At 46.5% G+C, this 19,141-nt stretch overlaps 2 protein-coding genes across 8 annotated transcripts in view; one reads left to right on the forward strand and one right to left on the reverse strand.

Annotated features, from left to right (window-relative positions):
• Positions 1–4,238: 4,238 nt before the first annotated feature.
• CE2H16orf46 (chromosome E2 C16orf46 homolog) lies at positions 4,239–14,930 on the reverse strand. 7 transcript variants are annotated; one of them, XM_042919385.1, is made up of 5 exons: positions 14,741–14,930; positions 10,928–11,011; positions 9,486–9,555; positions 7,941–8,170; positions 4,239–5,239 (listed from the first exon to the last, which is right to left on the reverse strand). In XM_042919385.1, exons 4-5 carry the CDS (start codon positions 8,130–8,132, stop codon positions 4,268–4,270), a joined length of 1,164 nt encoding a protein of 387 aa, XP_042775319.1. In that variant the 5' UTR covers positions 8,133–8,170; positions 9,486–9,555; positions 10,928–11,011; positions 14,741–14,930; the 3' UTR covers positions 4,239–4,267. The 7 variants fall into 7 exon arrangements, with proteins under 7 accessions (XP_042775319.1, XP_042775318.1, XP_042775320.1 ...); XM_042919384.1 differs by lacking the exon at positions 10,928–11,011; XM_042919386.1 differs by lacking the exon at positions 9,486–9,555.
• Positions 14,931–15,018: 88 nt separating this feature from the next.
• The window catches only part of BCO1 (beta-carotene oxygenase 1), a 174,448-nt gene continuing 170,325 nt past the window's right edge, over positions 15,019–19,141 (forward strand). The window contains exon 1 of the mRNA XM_042919373.1: positions 15,019–15,169. The gene's annotated coding sequence lies outside the window, so the exon portion shown is untranslated. The remainder of the gene's footprint in view (positions 15,170–19,141) is intronic.

Raw genomic sequence — 19,141 nt, forward strand, 5'->3', positions numbered from 1 at the left:
TCATGAGGGTTGGGTGAATAGGCACAGAAACTAAGCCTACAGAGTCATAAACAGTATCAGAACTAGTGGTGTTTATCCCAAATTAAATGTCTGATTTCTAGTTTTCTTCAGAACACATGCACGTTAAAACAAATAAAATTGGTAATAGTCCTGTAGTGCTGAAAATATGACTGGCTTACAGTATGTTTTCAAGTTAACAGTAGAAGTTTTCATAAGCAGACAAATAGTTTGATTTTAAAAGATACACAGGGAAGAAATGTCTGTAGGTTGAGCTAAATCAGGAACAAGAACTATTTTCACATATACGTGCCACGTTTTGCCGGGGGCTAGTAAGGAGTTGGTATCCACGGTATTGGCAGCCTCTTAATATTCACACTGATTTAGCATGAGCAGTGGATGTTAGGAGTATTGCTTATACAGTAAGGAATTCTGAACAATGGCATTAATTTTTTTTTTAAGTTTATTTATTTTGAGAGAGAGAGAGAGAGGATAGAATCTCAAGCAGGCTCTGTGCTGTCAGCACAGAGCCCAATGCAGGGCAGGGCTCGAACCCACAAACTGTGAGATCATGACCTGAGCCAAACTCGAGAGTCGAACACTTAACCACCTGAGCCACCCACGCACCCCTCTACAATTTTAAGAGGACAGTCATTCATTAAAGGGAAATGATCCGCTTATTTATATTTGATTTGATCAATACATTCAGAAAAAGCACGTATCTCTGTTGGCGTTTTACGTACATTACCTCTTCATCTTCACCACGTCCTGTGTCTGAAATTGTTTCCAGCTTAGAGGAAGGAATGGCATTCTCCAGCCTTCTTCCTGCCTTATGTGGTCTCCAGCTATTCCATACCTGGGAATTGACCTGACTGAACACACTCTGTTGATTGGTTTCTCCTTGGGTTGTGGGAGAAGATGATCCTTGACACCCGTGCATTTGCTCAGGATAAAGAGACGGATACCCAGAAGGGGCTTAGAACTCTTAGAACAGTGCCTTGTAAATTCAAGGGGATTCTTGCATCGTGTGGCTACTAGAACTCCGGGCCGAGTAGTCTGGACGGCAAGAGCGTGGCACTGAGGGTCTCCTGGCACCAGGGTCCCATGAGCCTGGCAGACAGTGGGAGAGTGTTCCCTATGGTACCAGGGATAGCCCTGATATGCCCTTGGTCACAGCCATAGGAGCCCCTCAGTTTATTCCCCACCTTGCTTCTCAATACCCCCCAAATGCAGCACCAAGATGGCACAAGCACTGGACCCCAAAGAGCCCCAGATGTGAAGCCTCGAGTTATGCAACTTGGCCTTCTTGGCCAGCTGGGGGTACCCACCGAGAGATAGGCTGGGCTTCTGTGGTCTCTCTAGGTCCTGAAGCTCTTGAACTTGGAGGGAGGGAGAGTGAAAACCAATGTGATTCTGGGTTCAAATAGTTTCATAACATGGTGCTTGAAGTACGGGTAAATTTCACAATAATACAAAGGATAAATAGAATAAAGCTAAAAATGAGGGTAAGTCTCCCTGAGGAGCCAAAGTCCCGCATACTCGTCCAAATGTAGCCAGACCTTCTGATTTAAAGTCTTCCCTTCGCCCTTCAAAAGTGCCACTCCCTCATCTCTCTGTCAGGACATCTGTCTGCCCAGGTCTCCCACCCCTCCAGCCCCTCCCTTGCTTCACCCAGACCCTCAGCAGCACCCCCAGGCCTCAGCCTGGCCTCATCCAGAAGGTGACCTCGGGCCCTGCAGGAGCCCTGGGTCAGGTGCTGCCACAGTTCCATCCGGTGATTTATAAGGTTTCGAGAAAAATAGGAGTTTGGAAAGTCTTGTTAATGACACATCCCAAACTAATACAAGAAATGAAACACAGCCCCGCTCTGTGCTTGGTTTAGAGAAGACTAGAGGATCCAAAACCCAACTGAGCCCATGTTAACATGCTTAACTCCCTTAAATGGTGGGATTTCCCCCTGAAAGTTTTGTTGGTGACCTAGGACCCTAATCGGGACTGCATTCTATTAAACATTTAGCCTTTATCTAGACTTGGACATGGGGGCACCCGGGTGGCTCAGTCAGTTGAGCATCCGACTTGGGCTCAGGTCATGATCTTGCAGTTTGTTGGTTCGAGCCCCGCATTGGGCTCTGTGCTGACAGCTGGGAGGCTGGAGCCTGCTTTGATTCTGTATCTCCCTCTCTCTGACCCTCCCCCGCTCATGCTCTGTCTCTCTCAAAAATAAACAAACATTAGACTTGGACATCAAAGACCAGTCTGGATGTCCTGATTTAATCTGAATGGAAACAGGCGAAACCTGGAGTGATTTTTTCTCCACAGAAAACAAGCTAAGCCCAGGCTAATGCAAATAAGGTCCCAGAGGAGTTTAATCAGGTTAATTGAAAAATTACCTAAAGAGATGCCAAATGCAAAATGTGCCTATCTATTCACAGAGGAGTCTCCTAGTCAGTATTTTGTTGGCCAAACTAATTATTTGCTTAAAAGGAAGGATACTACAAATCTTTGAATTTGGGCCCTTCCTTTGTTGAGACCTGCCCTCCTCTTAATTTTAAATTATTATGTTTACCCCCAAATCTATAGAATTTATAACCCTTATCTCAGCAAAAGAATTTTTCTTAGGAAAAAAATATTCTGTTTTAACTTAGATCAGTGTTTTCAGACTGCCTCGAGATCTCAAAATGTAAACACCTCTGGGCTGACTGGGCGAGGCTCTGTCCCTCACCTGCGCTGGTAGAGGCTTCCCTCCCGAGACACTCTCGCCTGTTTTACGTGTACTGAGCTTAGTCCTCATCCTGCTCTTTAAAAGAGGGGGTTTGCAGACCCACTGACTTAGGTGGGCAGGGGCCAGAGCCGGAGGGCCCTCACACAACATCGGGTCCAACACCACCACGGTCCAGACACAGTGGGAAACCAGAGTGGCTTCCTGGGGGCAGAATCCAAATGGTTTCTTCACTCAGGGAAGGGGTGGGCAGGACCTAAAAACTGCCTCTAAAGTATAAAGAAGCGTCCAATCTCTGTAGGCAAAATACACCTTTTAATGACCGCTGTACTACAACCATTTCTGCATGTCCAGTGTTCTGCAAAAACCACGAAACAGAAAAAGAAACAAACACCTAAACTAGAGACATTACAAAGACCAAAGCAGATGTTTACAAACACAGTCATATGTTCTGTCTACCTATCATGTGGGGGGACAGGAAGTCCAGAGTTCCAAGTACAACCTATCTTAAGCAAATGCAAACTACGTAATTACAGAGCAGCTAAGTGGTTACTCATATTACAAAATGGTTTTTCAGAGCATTTCTCTACATAGCATGGTCACTTGGCACTTAAAATATAACTCATTTACAAATGTTTAATTTATATACAACTTTGGGAAATATGCATTGGGGTAAAATGAGGGAAGAAGGAGGACAGGGGAAGGGAGAAAGTAACATCCCTATTCCGTGTCTGTCTGGAGTTGTACAGTTCCCAAATATTAGACGAAGGTAAGGCTGGAGGAAGCTTGAAGGGTGGCAATAATAATCACAGCAACATTTAAAAAAAAAATTATTCTTAACCTGCTTCCCGAGATGGACTTTATAGACCTGTGGCTAAAACTTTTCCAGACGTGGAGACTAGCACGAGGCTATAAGTATATGAAACCCTGGCACACGCAGCATGTCGTGGATATGGTATATCCATGGATGTAAGGTTAGGACACCTTGGACACAAGGATATTCATTTGGACATAGGCTGGAGTTATCTATTAAAGCAATGTTCCAGATCTTTGTTGCAAGAGAAAATGAAGCAACAAATCGATATCTGCCTGGTTCAAAAGATCAGGAAATAATGTGGTCTAAACAAGCCCTTACACTAAGCTTAAGGCATTGGGGTGGGGAGGAGAGAGCCCCTGCCAGTTGGCTCAGGGCTGACATGGGCATCACTGAGGGACGGCCCTTCAGAGTCCCCGCCATCCACATGGCTTCCAGCGGGGAGTAGAGAGACGAGGCAGGCAGAGGCAACAATGGCATTACCCGTTTGCGTTTTGTAAGTGGCCAGGCAGCAGAAGCAGGTGACACATACATATGGGAGCTTTGAGAATAACTCAGAACCCATAGAGTGAGGTTCAATTTCCCCTGGTTCTACTACCAAAAAAAGGACAGGGGAAGGGAGGGTGGGAGGAAAGAGTACGGCAGAAAAGAAGGATGGGACGGGGCGGGAGAGAGACAGGGAGAGGATGAATGAACTTCAAACAGTGGTCATTCCCAGGGAATTCTATTGTGGCAACTCAGAGGAGTCTGTGAGTGGAGACAGGAATAACAACTCTGCTCACTGTGAGGGAGGGCAAGAGAGTTTTCGGGAACACTTTGGTCTCCAACGTTTTGGACCTGTTTTCCTGCTTGGCCTCTGTGAGAACGAGCTTTTGGGTGTTCACGGCAGGTCTTGGCTCCCTGGCTTTGAATTTGGCTTTGTAGTTTTGCGCCCCCTGTTTCTGCAAAAGCTGCACGGTGGCCAGACAGCACACGTTGCCGGGATTGGGAGGGCACACCAGGTGTTTCTCAGGCAGGAGGGACCAGTGCAGGCAGCCCCTCTCGTGATCCGCCAGCAGGGGTGCGGGGGCCGCCCGGGGAGGGAAAGGCAATGTGTCATTGACCTTAGGGTGCTTGGCCAGCTCAACAGGTCTCTTTTCACCTTTCCCGTCAACCCTTTTCAGTCCACATGCACAAGCCACACACTCATCCTTTTCCACACTCAGCACCTTCTCTTCTGGCTGCAAGAAAAAGTTCTTACTCTTCTTACCCAGAACATCCAAGCCGTATGGGGGTGAAGCCTTCAGGGGAGGTAGGACTAAAAGGGCCCTGGAAGTCAAGGAGTCTGAGATGGAGGGACCTTGGCCCGGGCCCTTGCCCCTAATAGCCTCAGGGGTGGCCCAGTCTTCCTTGCACCAAATAAACTCCTTTATTTGCAGACTTTTTTTCTCTCCCTGACTGGAAGTGGGAAAGCAGACCTTGCTAATCTCCCTGGAGGCAGTGGTGGGGCCTTGGCGGGTCCCCTGAGTCTGGGAGGGGCTGCCTCGAGCCTTCTCCGGACCCACGGACCCCAGCTTCCCCACCTCCGACTGAGGCCCGGCCTCAGAACTCCCTTGGGAGAGACTGACACAGAGTAAGCAGCTGCTGGCACTTTCTCTCACCCTCGCCTTTTTAAGCTTCTTCCTGGACCAGATGCAGGCGGTTGGAGATGTCCTTCCCCAGCCTTGTACCTGCAAATACAGCAGCATGTTACTCCCGGCCGAGCTGCTCAAATCTAGCTGCCCCAGCTCTGGACACATCCCTATTTGGGCCGTCCTATTTGACCTGATACTTTTCTTAAAACTGACTCACCACCTTTTAAAAATTGTCACTCTATTTTAGCCTCATACTAAGTGATAGTATTGGTAATAGCATTTATAGGAGTATTTGTTAATCTGAAACCCTAGCAATGGGGTTTAATACTCAAATACTAGGCAAAAATACCATACGTGGGCATCTCGATGTGCTGGCTATATACTTTTTCAGATGCACATTAAAATAAAGCCAGAGCTCTTCAAATCAGAACTGTTTGTATTTATGGGGCACCTGGGTGGCTCAGTCAGTTAAGCATCCCATTCTTGGTTTTGGCTCAGGTCACCATCCCAGAGTAATCTGGAACTTTAATCTTTCTACGGATGTTTACGGATGTTCTGTCTCATCTACTAAACAGGTGTGCCTGATGAGTGAGCAAATGTCCTCCACCTCCTTGACCCTAAGTCACCAGAGCTGCTGCGTAAACTCCAGATCCCTGAGCTTCACCCCAACACACTAAGCCCATACTCAAAAGATGGACTTGGGCAGGGGGTTTTAAAAAAGCACCCCACGTGAGCCTTGGGCTGAGGCTGGTACAAAGCATTTGTATCTCCAGGGTGTTCAGGTGGCCTGACAGGGGATCCAAGTCCAGAGATGGGGGTCAATGACACCTGGCTCTTTTGATCCTCACAGGTAGGCTGTCACAAGTAGGCTAAGTGTTGGCACAAAGGTCCAGATTTCTGCCAGGATCAAGAGCCAAGCTGCAATTGCAAGGTGACTGTGCCTCCCTCCGGAGTCCCCACAGAGCTCCCAAGTGGTGTGGGTGCCCCCAGGGCTCCAATAGGGAGAGACCAACATAGTGACAGGAAAGGCCCCTTGTGTTGGGCCGGTTTGGGCCAGAAGTGAACAGTCCCGAGGCCCCCCATGCTGTGAGATCCCTTGGTTCTACACACAGGAACCGCTCATAAATCGCTGCCAGCAGAGTGCTCTCCGTCCTCATTCATGTGCTGGCAGCCAGGCCCCCGGCACCAGCACAGGAAGTACCAAAGGGCCACAAGCCAGTGCAGGACAGGTCTGTGTCACACCTGCTGAGATAAGGCCGCCCAAGGAGCCGGGCAGGGCTGGGTGGCCGGAGAGAGTGAAGGGCAGCAGGTGGTTAAGCGGAAGGAGACGGTGTGGCACGATCATCCTCGACAGACCGTGAGCGGCAAACATACTCTGAGCACGGGGCACGTGCGGCATTTCTTTCAAGAAAATTCTTGAATTCTGAACAGCCTTTGGATATGTACACATTGCAAAGTTGTTACTTTCCAGGGGTGAACAGAACCTTCTAAACTTGGAAAGTCAGATCCTCAGGTAGAACTGTCTGTGACACTGACTGATCTGGCGGGAGCAAGGCAGGGGTGGGTGGTGCCGCAGAGAGAGCACAAGACAAGGGTCCTGCAGACACGGCTCCATCAACCGCCAAGTGGGCTGGGGGAGTTGCTCTGCTGTGTCTTGGCCTCCATTTCCATAGTCATAATTAGATCAGGGTCTCTCAACCTCAGCACTTCTGACATTTAGGGCGTGTTATGGATTGCATGATTGTGTTTCCCCAAATTCCTATGTTGAAGCCCGAGTCCCCAAAGGGATGGAATTTGGAGGTGGGGCCTTTGGGAAGTAACTAGGGCTGACGAAGTCAAGACGGTGGGGCCCTCATAATCGGATTAGTGCCCTTATGAGACGAAGAGGCGATAAGCGGTCCCTCTCTGCTTGCACCACCAAGGAGGGCCATGTGAGCACAAAACCGGGAAGAGGCTCCCTGCCCAGAACCCAGCCATGCTGGCACCCGGATCCTGGATGCCCACCGTCCATAACTGTGACAAAGAAATGTCTGTTGCGTGAGCTCCCCTGTGTGTGGTATTCTGTGATGGCACTCCTGAGCGAACACAGAGCCGGGCCATTCCCTGTGGCAGGGGCTGTCCTGGGCACTACAGGATATGCAGCAGCACACCTGGCCTCAGCCCAGTAGATGCCAGTAGCGCCCCCTTCCCCTCATCCGTATTTGTGGGACATTGCCAAGCATCACCTAGGAATCACTGAACTTGATGCTAATAAAGTTCCGTTTACCTATGGAAGGTCAGATATCTTTGGACATCCTAATCTTTTCCAATGTGACATCCTTACAGTTCTAAATTTAGGATTCTAGTATTGATTCTAAGAATAGTTTAAGAATAAACCCACGGAGTTCTGAGTGGAACCACTAGGACAGAAATCTCACGTCTCTTGGGGAGCTTAGCCCAGCAGTTAAGGGCTTGGGGTCTGGAGCCCAGAAGAGCTGGATTCAAGCCCTGCCTTGGCCACCGGCACACTCTTTCACATTTTGGGTGCCTCACTGTCCTTGTCCCAATACCTGCCTCATAGGGCAGGTTGAATGAACTGATGTGTGTAAAGCACTGAGTCCTGTGCTGGCCAGTACTAACTGGCCACAAACACCGAATAAAAGGTACCGCTCTTATCATTATTTATATTGTACCTCTATTCCTAAACTTCCTGTCTTGATCATTTATCGATTTTTTGGGTAATAACTATTTTTGAAAAAAGCGAAAGGCCTGCACCAAACACAGGCGTGTGAGACACCTCAGTGAAGAAGATACTCACGGCTTCTTCCCATCCAGTTCCGATGACAAAGTCACGGGCTTTTTCATCTTGTTCAAGCGTAATGTCGCTGATGTTGAGAAGACAACAAACGTGATTCTTCTCGCTTCTTTCATCTGGGCAAGTATAGGTTAATTCCGTCTCATCGTTTTCACTATTTTCTAACTCAGCCTCATTTTCCTGACAGAGATCCATCACCGTGATAGTTGCTGAAGGTTTTTAACATCTTCTTCCTGCAGCATGAAATGAGGGCTGAACTTAGTTTTTAATAGTGGTTTCTGAAAAATCAACTCGACAACTCGGGCGAAATAACGTCAAGACACATTCATGAAGAGACCGAGAAGAAATATTACAAAAGCATCCATTGCCAGCTATCGATATTATAAAACATATGGCCAATTCGAAAGACTAATGGGTTTAATGAAAGACCAAAGTTGGGATCGAGGAAAAGCAGACAGGGAGATGTTAGCTCAGTCTCTATCCTGGATCATGGCATAGAGCACAGCAAGGAATATAGGGTCAAGCACCCCTACCCTCCACTTCCAAACAGTCCAGATGCTACTGTGCTAACACCATGGGAAATGTGTTGAGCACGCGTGCAGCCCAGCCTCTTCTTTCCCTACGGCAACTCTGGACACCAGGCAGAGGCTAGGCAGCATGTGGTCTAGACTAAGTCAGTCTGCTCACTCATCTACCCTAATCTACCCTGGATGATTGGTGTTCTTACGAAAAGGGTGATCTGGACACAGACACGCAGAGAGGGAGGCCGTGTGAGGAGGCCCAGGTTGAAGACTGCAAGCCACGGAGGGGGTCCCGGAGCAGATCCTTCCCTCACGGCCCTCGGAAGGAACCAACTCCGTCGATACCTTGATTTTGGACTTCCGGCTTCCGGGACTGTGAGGCAGTGCATTTCTGTCATTCAAGCCGCTCGGTCTGTGGTGATGCCATGTCATGGCAGCCCCCGTGCACACTAGTACCCCGCGTGGTGGTGACGGCGGTGGCAGCAGTGATGCTGAGGGTGATGCTGTCTATCCTTAACTGATGTTTTCTCAGGTTGAAAAACGGAACTTGGCATTGGTAACCCAGTCAAAGAGTTAGGAAAGTCATCGTCCTGATCAGGAGCACAGATCTGGTTGCCAAACAGCCAGGGTTCCAATCTTATTGCTAGCTGCACGACCTTGGGCCAATTACCTTTCTGGGTCTGTTTGCTCATCTAGAAGACGGGTGTGCTTATACTACCTTCCTACAGACAGATGCTCCTCCTGGGGACCCCGCAAGCGGCAGAGATGAAACTCAGAGCCTCCAATGGTCCAGCTGAATGCTGAGGGACAGCCAGCGCCTTCTTGAGCTTTCCTTGCTTATAATGACACAGAGGCCACTGGGATGACACACGTTGCTTTCTCTCACCCTGATGCAATCCCCGCCAGAAGCCCACTTGTAACATTTTCTGTTGAGGTAACTTCGTATAACAATATCTGTTTAATTACCATTTTGGCTTTTTCATATAGTCTTAAAGTGGCATTTTGATGCTAATAAAGTTCCATTTACCTACGGAAGGTCAGATATCTTTGGACATCCTGATCTTTTCCAGTGAGACATCAGAGGAAATGAATGAAATCTGAAGGGGGAGGAAAAAAAAGGGAAAAAGAAGTGACTGAAAACCAGGAGTGCTATTCTCATTAGAAACAGAAGCATGATTAAGGGCCAGACTGTGCAAACCAGCCCGGTCCTTTCATCTTGTAAAATTCCACTTCAGGCACGGCTCAGGCCAAAGAAGCTCCGGACTTGGTCCTGTTCTCTTCTGAATTACAAATACATTTATGCCTCACAACCCAAAGGACTTAACAAGTATGCAGTTCGGAAGGAAAAAAGCAGATTCCAAAGCAAAGCCACATATTTAAACGATAACTGTACGCGTGAGGTTAATAGAGAAAAGAGATATTGTTCAGGAGACATTAAGTATCGTTAGAATGTTCAAATCAATAAGAAAAAAAAGTTCTGTTCTTGAAGTATCTCTGCTGGCGAGGTGCTCACTACTTAGAAAGTCTGTTCAATGGCAAAGAGCTCTAATTTACTGGTTCTCAAAGTTGGCAGCACCTTGGAATCATCAGGCCCACATCCTGCCCACAGAGATCCTGATTCTAATTGGACTGGGCCAAGTCTGGCCATCACTATCGTAAAAACCACCCTGGGCGACGTACAACGCAGCAGGGCTCTGAGGAAGATCTTCCTTATATGGAACCAGCACTGGTTTCCCTGCCCCCTCAATATCCTCTACTTGGCGTCCTCATTTTGTGCTCCAGAGCAGGGCTCTGTGAGGGAAAGCCTTCCCAGCCATGGGTGGGCTTCACGAGGTCTAGGACACCTCTGAAGATGCTCAAGCACTCTTCCAGGAAGGGGCCCGCATCAGTGTCACAAAGCCGTCTGTGGCTACAAAAGGCTGAAGAGTCATCGATCCGAAGGCTGCCTGATGCCTCAGCTTTCCAACAGCCCTGTGAAAAGGCTGCACGTGCTCTTCTCTCTCTCAGGTTAACCATCTCCAGCTCTTCCGACTATTTGTTGGAGGTCATGAGGAACTGTGAAATCTGAGAGGAGGACAAGATTATCTCCACGTATGTCTATATCGAGACAAAGGAACAGCGGGGGCCAAAGAGGCGGTATCGGGGAAGGCCCTGTTCTGGAGTCAGTGGAAGTCGGACCCAGTGAGGGTACCAGAAGTGCCAGTCACATCATATTCGAAAGCGCCAAAAGAAACCCAGGTGACGGTAATATTAAATAATAAAAATAAGCTGTTACATAGCTCTTTTTACGCGCCAGGCGTTGTTGTAAGCACTTTACATGTTTGTTATAAATACCGCATTTTGTGAGTACGTGACCCCTTTCATGGAGGATCACGGGAACAATATTGGCTCCTTGTGACCAAAAGTGAAGAATCATCTTGAAGTCAGTAACCACAGTATCCTTAGTCAAATGGTCAGATTACTGCATACCAGATTGCGATGCTCCTCTGAGATACGGATGTTCAAGCTGGGTCAGGATGCCCCACTACTAAAACAGAATGTTGGTGGTCTTTTCTAATTAGAAAAAAAAAAAAAAAGTCAGTGAAGAGAACAGTCTTAGTGTTAAATTTTTCTCCAATAATCGTGCCTTCAAGTTGTATTGCCCATTCCTGTCTTCCAGCTCATGTAAGAGATAACAAATAGAAATGTACAAGAAGCTGGGTGCCTGGGTGGCTCAGTTGGTTAAGCGTCCAACTTCGGCTCACGTCATGATCTCATGGTTTGTGAGTTCGAGCCCTGCATTGGGCTCTGTGATGACAGCTCAGAGCCTGGAGCTTGCTTCGGATTCTGTGTCTCCCTCTCTCTCTGCCCCTCCTCCTCTCACACTCTGTCTCTCTCTCTCTCTCTCTCAAAAATAAATACACATTAAAAATTTTTTTTAAAAGAAAAGAAACGTACAAGAAGCAATTAAAGATCAGCTAAAAGAGTGGCTATGTGATTTCTTACAAATTGTATGCACTCTTACTTTGATGTTGAAATGTAAAGATTTGCATGGCTGTAATAGTCATTTTCTGAGAGTAAAATTATGGCTAGTTTACAGATGTGAGGTAAATCAATAGGTCATGCTATTCCACTTTCCTCACTTCCATGGAGCTTTACATTCCTATAACGGAGAGCTCATTACTTTAAAAGCATCTTTTTTCATTCCACTGGTAGCTCTAAAGATTAGAATGTTCTCAAAACAAGACATCTGCAAGCCTGAAAATTATGCCTCTCAGTTCCTGGTGTTGCTCCCAAAAGCAACATCTGATAATCCTGAAAATAACTGAAGACAGCTATTATTTCTTCAGATGGGAATCTCAAATTCCCTCATCTTAAGAACGCTCCATTGCCTGTCAATGTCTTTAAAATATAGTACCGGGAAATGAGGAAATATAGTACCTTTCAAATGAGTATTTGAAAAATATTTCAAATGTGGTCTGGTGAGAAATGTCTAGTTTGAAATCTGACTCTCTCTGCTCTAAAATCCACACCTACTAATTGAACAAAGATTGCTGCATTTTTTTTAAGCTATATCACAATCTTGATTAACACTGAGCTTGGGGTCAACTATAACTTCTACATTTTTTCCCCCACATGAATTGTCAATAATCCCTGTCTTCTTCACTCCACATACATGCCGTTAATTTTCTTTTTGAATTGTTTTCTTTTTTTTTTCTTCTTCTTCTTCTTTTTTTTTTTTTTTTTTTTTTTTTTGTGCTAGATATAGACCTCTAAATGGATCTGATCCTTCTAAAATTTTCTCCATGTTGGACCACCAATCCAACCTGCTTAGATAACAGTGAATCTGACTGTGACACCCCACAGTTTGGCCATTCCTTTCCACTTTAACACTCTATTAATTTGAGGGGCATACGTCCTCTTTATTTAAGTCACTGATAAAATGCTGGTGAGGAGAAGGTAAAGGACAATGCCATGTGGATATGCCTTGTACTTGGACGTTTATTAAGTACCAACCAGCTGTAAATTCACCTCGCTATTATCTGGCCTACATGTATAAATCTCATCTACAGCATTCTTGATCTATCAATTTAGGCAATCTTTTTTCTTTTAGGTTATTTATTTATTTTTGAGAGAGAGGGAGAGCCCGTGCATGAGCGTGACGAGGGGTGGCAGATGAGAGGCAGAGGGAGTGAGGGGGAGAGAATCCCAAACAGGCTCCATGCTGAGCCTGGAGCCCAATGCAGGGTTCGATTTCATGTCTGTGAGATCATGACCTGAGCCAAAAACAAGACTTGGACACTTCACCAACTGAGCCACCCAGGTGCACCCATTTCTTAAAAAAAGGAATTTTAGGGGCGCCTGGGTGGCGCAGTCGGTTAAGCGTCCGACTTCAGCCGGGTCACGATCTCGCGGTCCGTGAGTTCGAGCCCCGCGTCAGGCTCTGGGCTGATGGCTCGGAGCCTGGAGCCTGTTTCCGATTCTGTGTCTCCCTCTCTCTCTGCCCCTCCCCCGTTCATGCTCTGTCTCTCTCTGTCCCAAAAATAAATAAAAAACGTTGAAAAAAAAATTAAAAAAAAAAAAAAAGGAATTTTACCAGGCGTTAGAGGAATTTACATTTACATTGATGTCTATTTATTTTTAAAATATTTAGGGGTGTCTGGGTGGCTCGGTTGGTTAAGTGCCTGACTTCGGCTCAGGTCATGATCTGGCAGTCCATGAGTGTGAGTCCCAAGTCAGGCTCTGTGCCAACAGCTCAGAGCCTGGAACCTGCTTTGGATTCTGTGTCTCCCTCTCTCTCTTCCTCTCCCCTGCTCACCCTCTGTCTCTCTCAAAAACAAACATTAATTTTTAAAAAATTTATTGTCTATGTTAGGGATGATTGTCAGTTCCAAACAGTTCCAATACAACTGGAAGGTTGTGTTGAGAAGGATGATAAGACTTGGACACTGGAGGAAAGGGGTGTGTGGTTGATTAACGATGTCAGCCAGGGAATAAAGAGAGGTAGCATGTGCGCCACCTATTTGCCATGGCTTATATAAAAAGATTCCAAATCCTTACTCTAGATTCCTACACCTGGCTGACACATTCCCAGGCAATTAATGGTGAGGGGAATGTTGATGGGCCAGGAGAGGAGGTGAAAAGCCCTGGCCGGGGGTTTAAGTCAAAAGCAAGCTATAATCCCTCAAAACTTGCCACCACCTTGGCTCTACACCATGCCCTACGCCCACCTCCATCTTCCTGGAAGTTTCAGGTTTAAAGGAATTTTCAATCTATGTCAGAATTTCAGCCAGGAGAGAAAGATGGTTGCCTGGCAGCCTCAGCTGGAATTCTGAATGGATGTTCTGTGGATCCTTAACAATGTATCGAAAGAAGAAATCAATGAATAGAAACACTGTGGGGCATGGTAGAAGTGAAGTTTCTTAATACAGAGCTAAGCTTCAGGCATATGAAGTGGTTCAATACGTCTTGAAGATTGGCTTGGGCATGCTGATCACTGGTAATAAAGTTTCTAAAGGAAAATGATTTGAAGACTTCAATCTAATTTACAGTTTTAGAACACAACTTGGCGGGGAGTTGAATCTTTGCCTCAAAGCGAAGCACATGCACCGCTCGCACAATTTGTTCACGTTTTCAAGAGTATAAATCTTATCTCTCCATGTTAATTATCTGTGCCTTATACTTATTATGTGTCCACAGAGCACAGCAGCTTTGATGATGCATAGAATGATTCCTAGGGGAATCATCCCTCCAGATCAGACCTTTTTTACTGCAGTCCCAGTCTCCCAGCTTTCCGCTCTTTCCACCCATTCACTCATTCAGTGCCTATTAGATGCCTAACTCCGGGGATAAAAGAGTAAAGCAACGCCTGTCTTCTGGGTATCACCCAGTTTACAAGTCTACACGAAAGCACAAGTCATCAAATACACCCAATCCACCTGTTGCTCCTAAAGCCTAGGCGTTTCACAGCAGACTCTTCTCTTTACTAGACTAGCCCCTCCCCTTCCCCCAGTCTCCTTCCCTTCTTCCAAGATCCTTCTTTGTTCCTTAGGTAGCTCCTTCTCTTCCTCCAGCATCCAGCAGCTGCTACCGTGTCACAAAAGATGCCTACTCTTCTTTCAAGAGTTGTCCTCTCCAGCAAAACGTCCCCCCTTGCCCACGAGCCCCTCCCCTTCCTCCCTTTGCCTCTCCCCCACAGGGCTCCGCCCTCTCTGCGGCTCCTCCCACCGCCCCACCCACATACTCACCGCCCCCCTAGGCCCCTCCCACTCTTATTCCAGCCCCTCCCCCGGCCCACACTACCTCCCCCTTTTGCCTCCCGGCCTCAGTGCGCAGCTTCCTTTCGAACTGGGCAGGGCCTCTCGCTCCGCCGCCCGTGCAGTGGTCCGGGGCCTTGGCCGGGAGGCGGGGAAGCGGCCGCGGCCGCTCACACCCTTCTGTGGGGCCCACAGGATGGAAGGCTCCGGGACAACCAAGTACCCCCGCAGCGGGCGAGGGCGACAGTTGCCCCGGGTTACGGACGCGCTGGGGGCGGAGCGGGGCGGTGGGCGGGGCCCGCGGGGTCTGTGGCGGAAGTGACGCCAAGCCCGCTGGCGTAACAAAGCTGAGCGCGGGAGGCGCTGCTGGCTGACGGCCCTGGGCACGTGCTCCCGGCAGGCTCGGCGCGGCTGCGCACCTTCCACGGGAGAGAGGATCCCTGGCCCGAGGTGGGCGCCCGAGGCGGCGTTTGAGGTAAGGTGTGAGCCCGAGCGCGAGTCAGGGAAGTAGACGCAGCGGCTTCATGCCCGCCGGACGCTGGAGTTAGTAACGAGGACCGGCCTCCACTCACAGGCGCGCACTGCTGGCCTGGGCGGGATGGTGCTGGGGGGAGGCGGGGGCTGCCCTGCGCGTTGTCGGATGCTCAGCGGCATCCGTGGCCGCCACTCTTTAGGTTCCCGGCTTTGCTAGGTGTCCCCAGACCGCCCCTTCTCCAGGAGAACGACTGCGGGAGGGTGATGCGGGCCAAGTTTCTAGTGGAATCTCCTCATCCTTAACTTTCTGGCCCCCAGTTGCTCAACGGGTAGGTGCTAGTTTGAATCCACCGGCGGCACGAGGGTAGCACCCGTTGGACTTGTCGCGGTACAGCGCTGTGAGGCGGGCATGGGCATCTTGTAAACGAACGAAGGGAAATGGCCGTGCTCACATCCCGAAGTCAGATGAGGAACTGGAACAGTGGAAGGCTAGCCACCCCCTCCTCCTCTCCCTTTGGTCCTGTTACTTTTGGGCACCTCAAGGCGCAGCCAAGGCTGGGAACCTGTGCCTGGACTCAGCTCAAGTCTGATTCCAAAGCCTGTCTGCTTTCTAGTTTTTTCAAGTGTGAATGTTTGTCTTGTATAAATGCATTAGAATGTCTTTCACAGCACTGTGATTAAGAGGCATTTGGAGAGATGGCTTTGTATTACTGCTTTTGCACCGAACATACCGTATTAGAAAGTCTAGGGAGCCTATGGAAAGACTTGTGTAACATTGCTCTAGGATGTTACAACAAATACTTTTCTAGATACGACTTTTTTGGGTATCATTTCTTTACCTACAATATGCATATTTGGATCTTGTTGTATATCACAACCTGGAAGTAAATGGTATGCCTAAAACAATTGTACAAAACTGCGTAACTTCAGAGGCACCTGGGTGGCTCAGGTAATGGTATCACAGTTGGTGAGTTTGAGCCCCGCATCAGGCTCTGCACTTGACGGTGTGGGGTGTGGCGTTTGCTTGGATCCTGTCACTTTCTCTCTCCCCCTCCGCCGCTCATGCTCGCTGTCAAAAATAAACATTAAAAAGTTACACCACTTTTTGAAAAGTATTGAAAGAAATGTAAATTTAATGAGTTTGATACCCACCAATACTTAAAAATATAAACGAATTAAAAGATGTAAATTCTTCCTTTTTCTATTTATTCATATTTGTATTTTTATTCTTACTACACAGAACTTTATTCTGACATTTATGGTCAAAGATTTATTGAGTAAGTAGTCTTGTCATTTTCCTGTTCAATAAAAGAATAATTTGAAAATCAAACTTAAATTTTTTCATAAGACCATAAGGCTGAAACAGTTCCTTGTTTTTCCGGATTGAGAATTCTCTCCATTCCTACTCATCTGACAGACAGTAGGAATGTATTACGTGTTGATAAATACTAAACATTACTGGAAGTGTATCAGAGTGAAATGGGTGGGGCTGTTCCTCCCCTAGCCCCAATTCATGTATCTGTGCATAAATATCACATACTGCTAGAATGAGATTCATCCCCAATTTTATTTAATTTTTTAATGTTTATTTTTGAGAGAGAGAGGCAGAACTGCACGGGAGGAGAGGCAGAGAGAGACGGAGACACAGAATCCAAAGGAAGCTCCAGGCTCTGAGCTGTCAGCACTGAGTCCGACCTGGGGCTCAAACCCATAAACCATGAGACCATGACCTGAGCTGAAGTTGGGCGCTCAACCGACTGAGCCACCCAAGTGCCCACCCCCCCCTTTTAAATATATGTAACCTGAGATACCTTGTTCATTTGAAGATGCATATGAAAGAGGTTTTGTTACACCAGTTTCCCCCAAAGTTTTTTTTAACTTCTTTACACACAGAAATCACATAATTATTCACCAACAAAAAACATGTAATGATCAGCTGACAGTTTGGTTAGGTCTTCACTTCTTTTGAACAAAATTTGAAATCACCTGACTAGCAGAAGGATTTGTTACCCCATCATTAAAGCTACTTTCTGTTTCTGGGAAGTATACCAAACATTTAAACTAAGTATTTTACTAAATGACTTTTTAAAATTTTTAATGTTTTATTTATTCTTGAGAGAGAGAGAGAGGAAGAAAACAGCATGAGCGAGGGAGGGGCAGAGCTAGAGAGGGACACAGCATCTGAAGCAGGCTCCAGGCTCTGAGCTGTCAGCACAGAACCTGATGCAGGGCTCAAACTCATGAACCATGAGATCACGACCTGAGTCGGAGTCAGATGCCCAATGACTGAGCCGCCCAGGTGCCCCACTCTTAATTAAACTTGACTGTAAGCACATTCTCATAAACACGTGGAAGTTGGAAGATCTGGTAACTGATTTCCTTCAGAACAGTGCCTGCATCCCCATTTGAAATAGGCTAGCAGTAATCACTGTTGAAGTTTAGCAGGTAAAAATCTGATAGGGTGACTCAGTAGAGACATTAAGGAAAAAGTGTGTTTAGCTAGTCATGTTTACAAAAAGCCAATATAGACTGAATCAAGATATCACAAACTCTAGTAGAGTAAGATCCCAGGGTCAGCAAAGGAAGGTTTCAAAAACAGAAAGATGGAGGCAGGACATCTTTGAAAACTGTATTTTCTATTTAATTTTGCTGCGAGCCTAAATCTACTCTGAAAAATAGTCCATTTAAAAGGGAAAACAACAGAGAAAGGGAAAACACTGATGGAGGTAGGTGGTGAGTAGTAAAGCCATTTGCAGGGAAGAAAATTTAATCTGGGTGTAAAGTGAGGAAGGCAGATGTGTGACTGGGTCTGAAACAATACAGTGATTGCTAAGCAGTAGTGAAGCCAGTTACAATTAGCATAATTTTTAAAACTGAAGGTGAACAGTGCTGGTATTTTAGCCCCAGAAAAATTGGAGAAATCCAGAAAAATTCAGGAATTCTGATTTGCTGAGAGCTTATCTGAAATACCTAATTTTCATACTGGCACACCTATACAGAGAGCCCTCTAGCAGTTTCTTTCTTAAAACTTAACACTTCAACTTCTTTAAACTCTGAGAGGCGATAATAAAATTTTTGAGGTGATAAAAACAAAATTTTTAATACTTCTTGGGTAACCTGTTCCATTTCTTGAGTTTTAATTATCAGCAAGCATTATTCAAAACTTTTTATTAAACTGCCCTATTAAGACCAAAACCATTCAAAAGGAATAGGAGATCAGAAAAGTTAAATTCTGTTGATTTACTCTATGGAGGGCCATTCGATGCCTGTTATTTCTGGCAGCATTGTAATAGAAACGAGGGTTGAAATGGTTCTGTATTCTAAATAGCAAGAGTAAGTTGCCATAATGTTCTGCTCTTTAAGAAAACTCAGAGTGAGCCTAATAAGGCAAGTGTGTGTCTTTGGGAAAGGACAGGAGAGAGAATAAACTGCCCATCTCTTTGAGATTACAATCACTGATGTACTTTCACTCTAGGACTGCCATTTTTCCTTGCTTCCCCCCTCCTTTAGCTCATCGATCTTCCCTCCTCACCACCCCGATTCCAATTTAAGTATCTTTGTAGTAACATGAACTAAAGAACTGAAGAATGAACCCGAAAATGTGAAAATCTTAAATGACCTCCCAGCTCTTTATGTGTCTTATCCTCTCCGCCACCTTTTTTTGTGAAATGGTGGTAGTTACGGGTCTGTCCTTCTTAGCTCTGGCTGTTATTTTGATCATCACAGGTAATGTATGAGAATATCTTCAAAACAAAAGAGTAAATCTATGTAATTATTACTCATTTACTCATTCCTTTTTATTTCCTAAGCAGAGAGTCAAATTAATTTTTAATAATTAAAAACTAACAATTATACATACAGGGAGACAGTCATCCAAGATACTTTGGGTACTTTCTTGATAAAGGTGCAGAGATACAGCTCAGCAGTGCCATGGCCATTAAAGGATGGTTTCTTTCTACTGAGGAGCAGGGAA

This window comes from Panthera leo, chromosome E2 (genome assembly GCF_018350215.1).
Source record: "Panthera leo isolate Ple1 chromosome E2, P.leo_Ple1_pat1.1, whole genome shotgun sequence".
Taxonomy (NCBI): Eukaryota; Metazoa; Chordata; class Mammalia; order Carnivora; family Felidae; genus Panthera; species Panthera leo.

Bases quoted from the DNA above. Each gene is read 5' to 3' on its own strand.
- CE2H16orf46 (XM_042919382.1), bottom strand. From the start codon at position 8,132: ATGGATCTCTGTCAGGAAAATGAGGCTGAGTTAGAAAATAGTGAAAAC. The intron at 5,240-7,940 runs GTGAGTATCTTC...CTGTATTTGCAG, and splicing joins GAACTGGATGGGAAGAAGCC to GTACAAGGCTGGGGAAGGAC.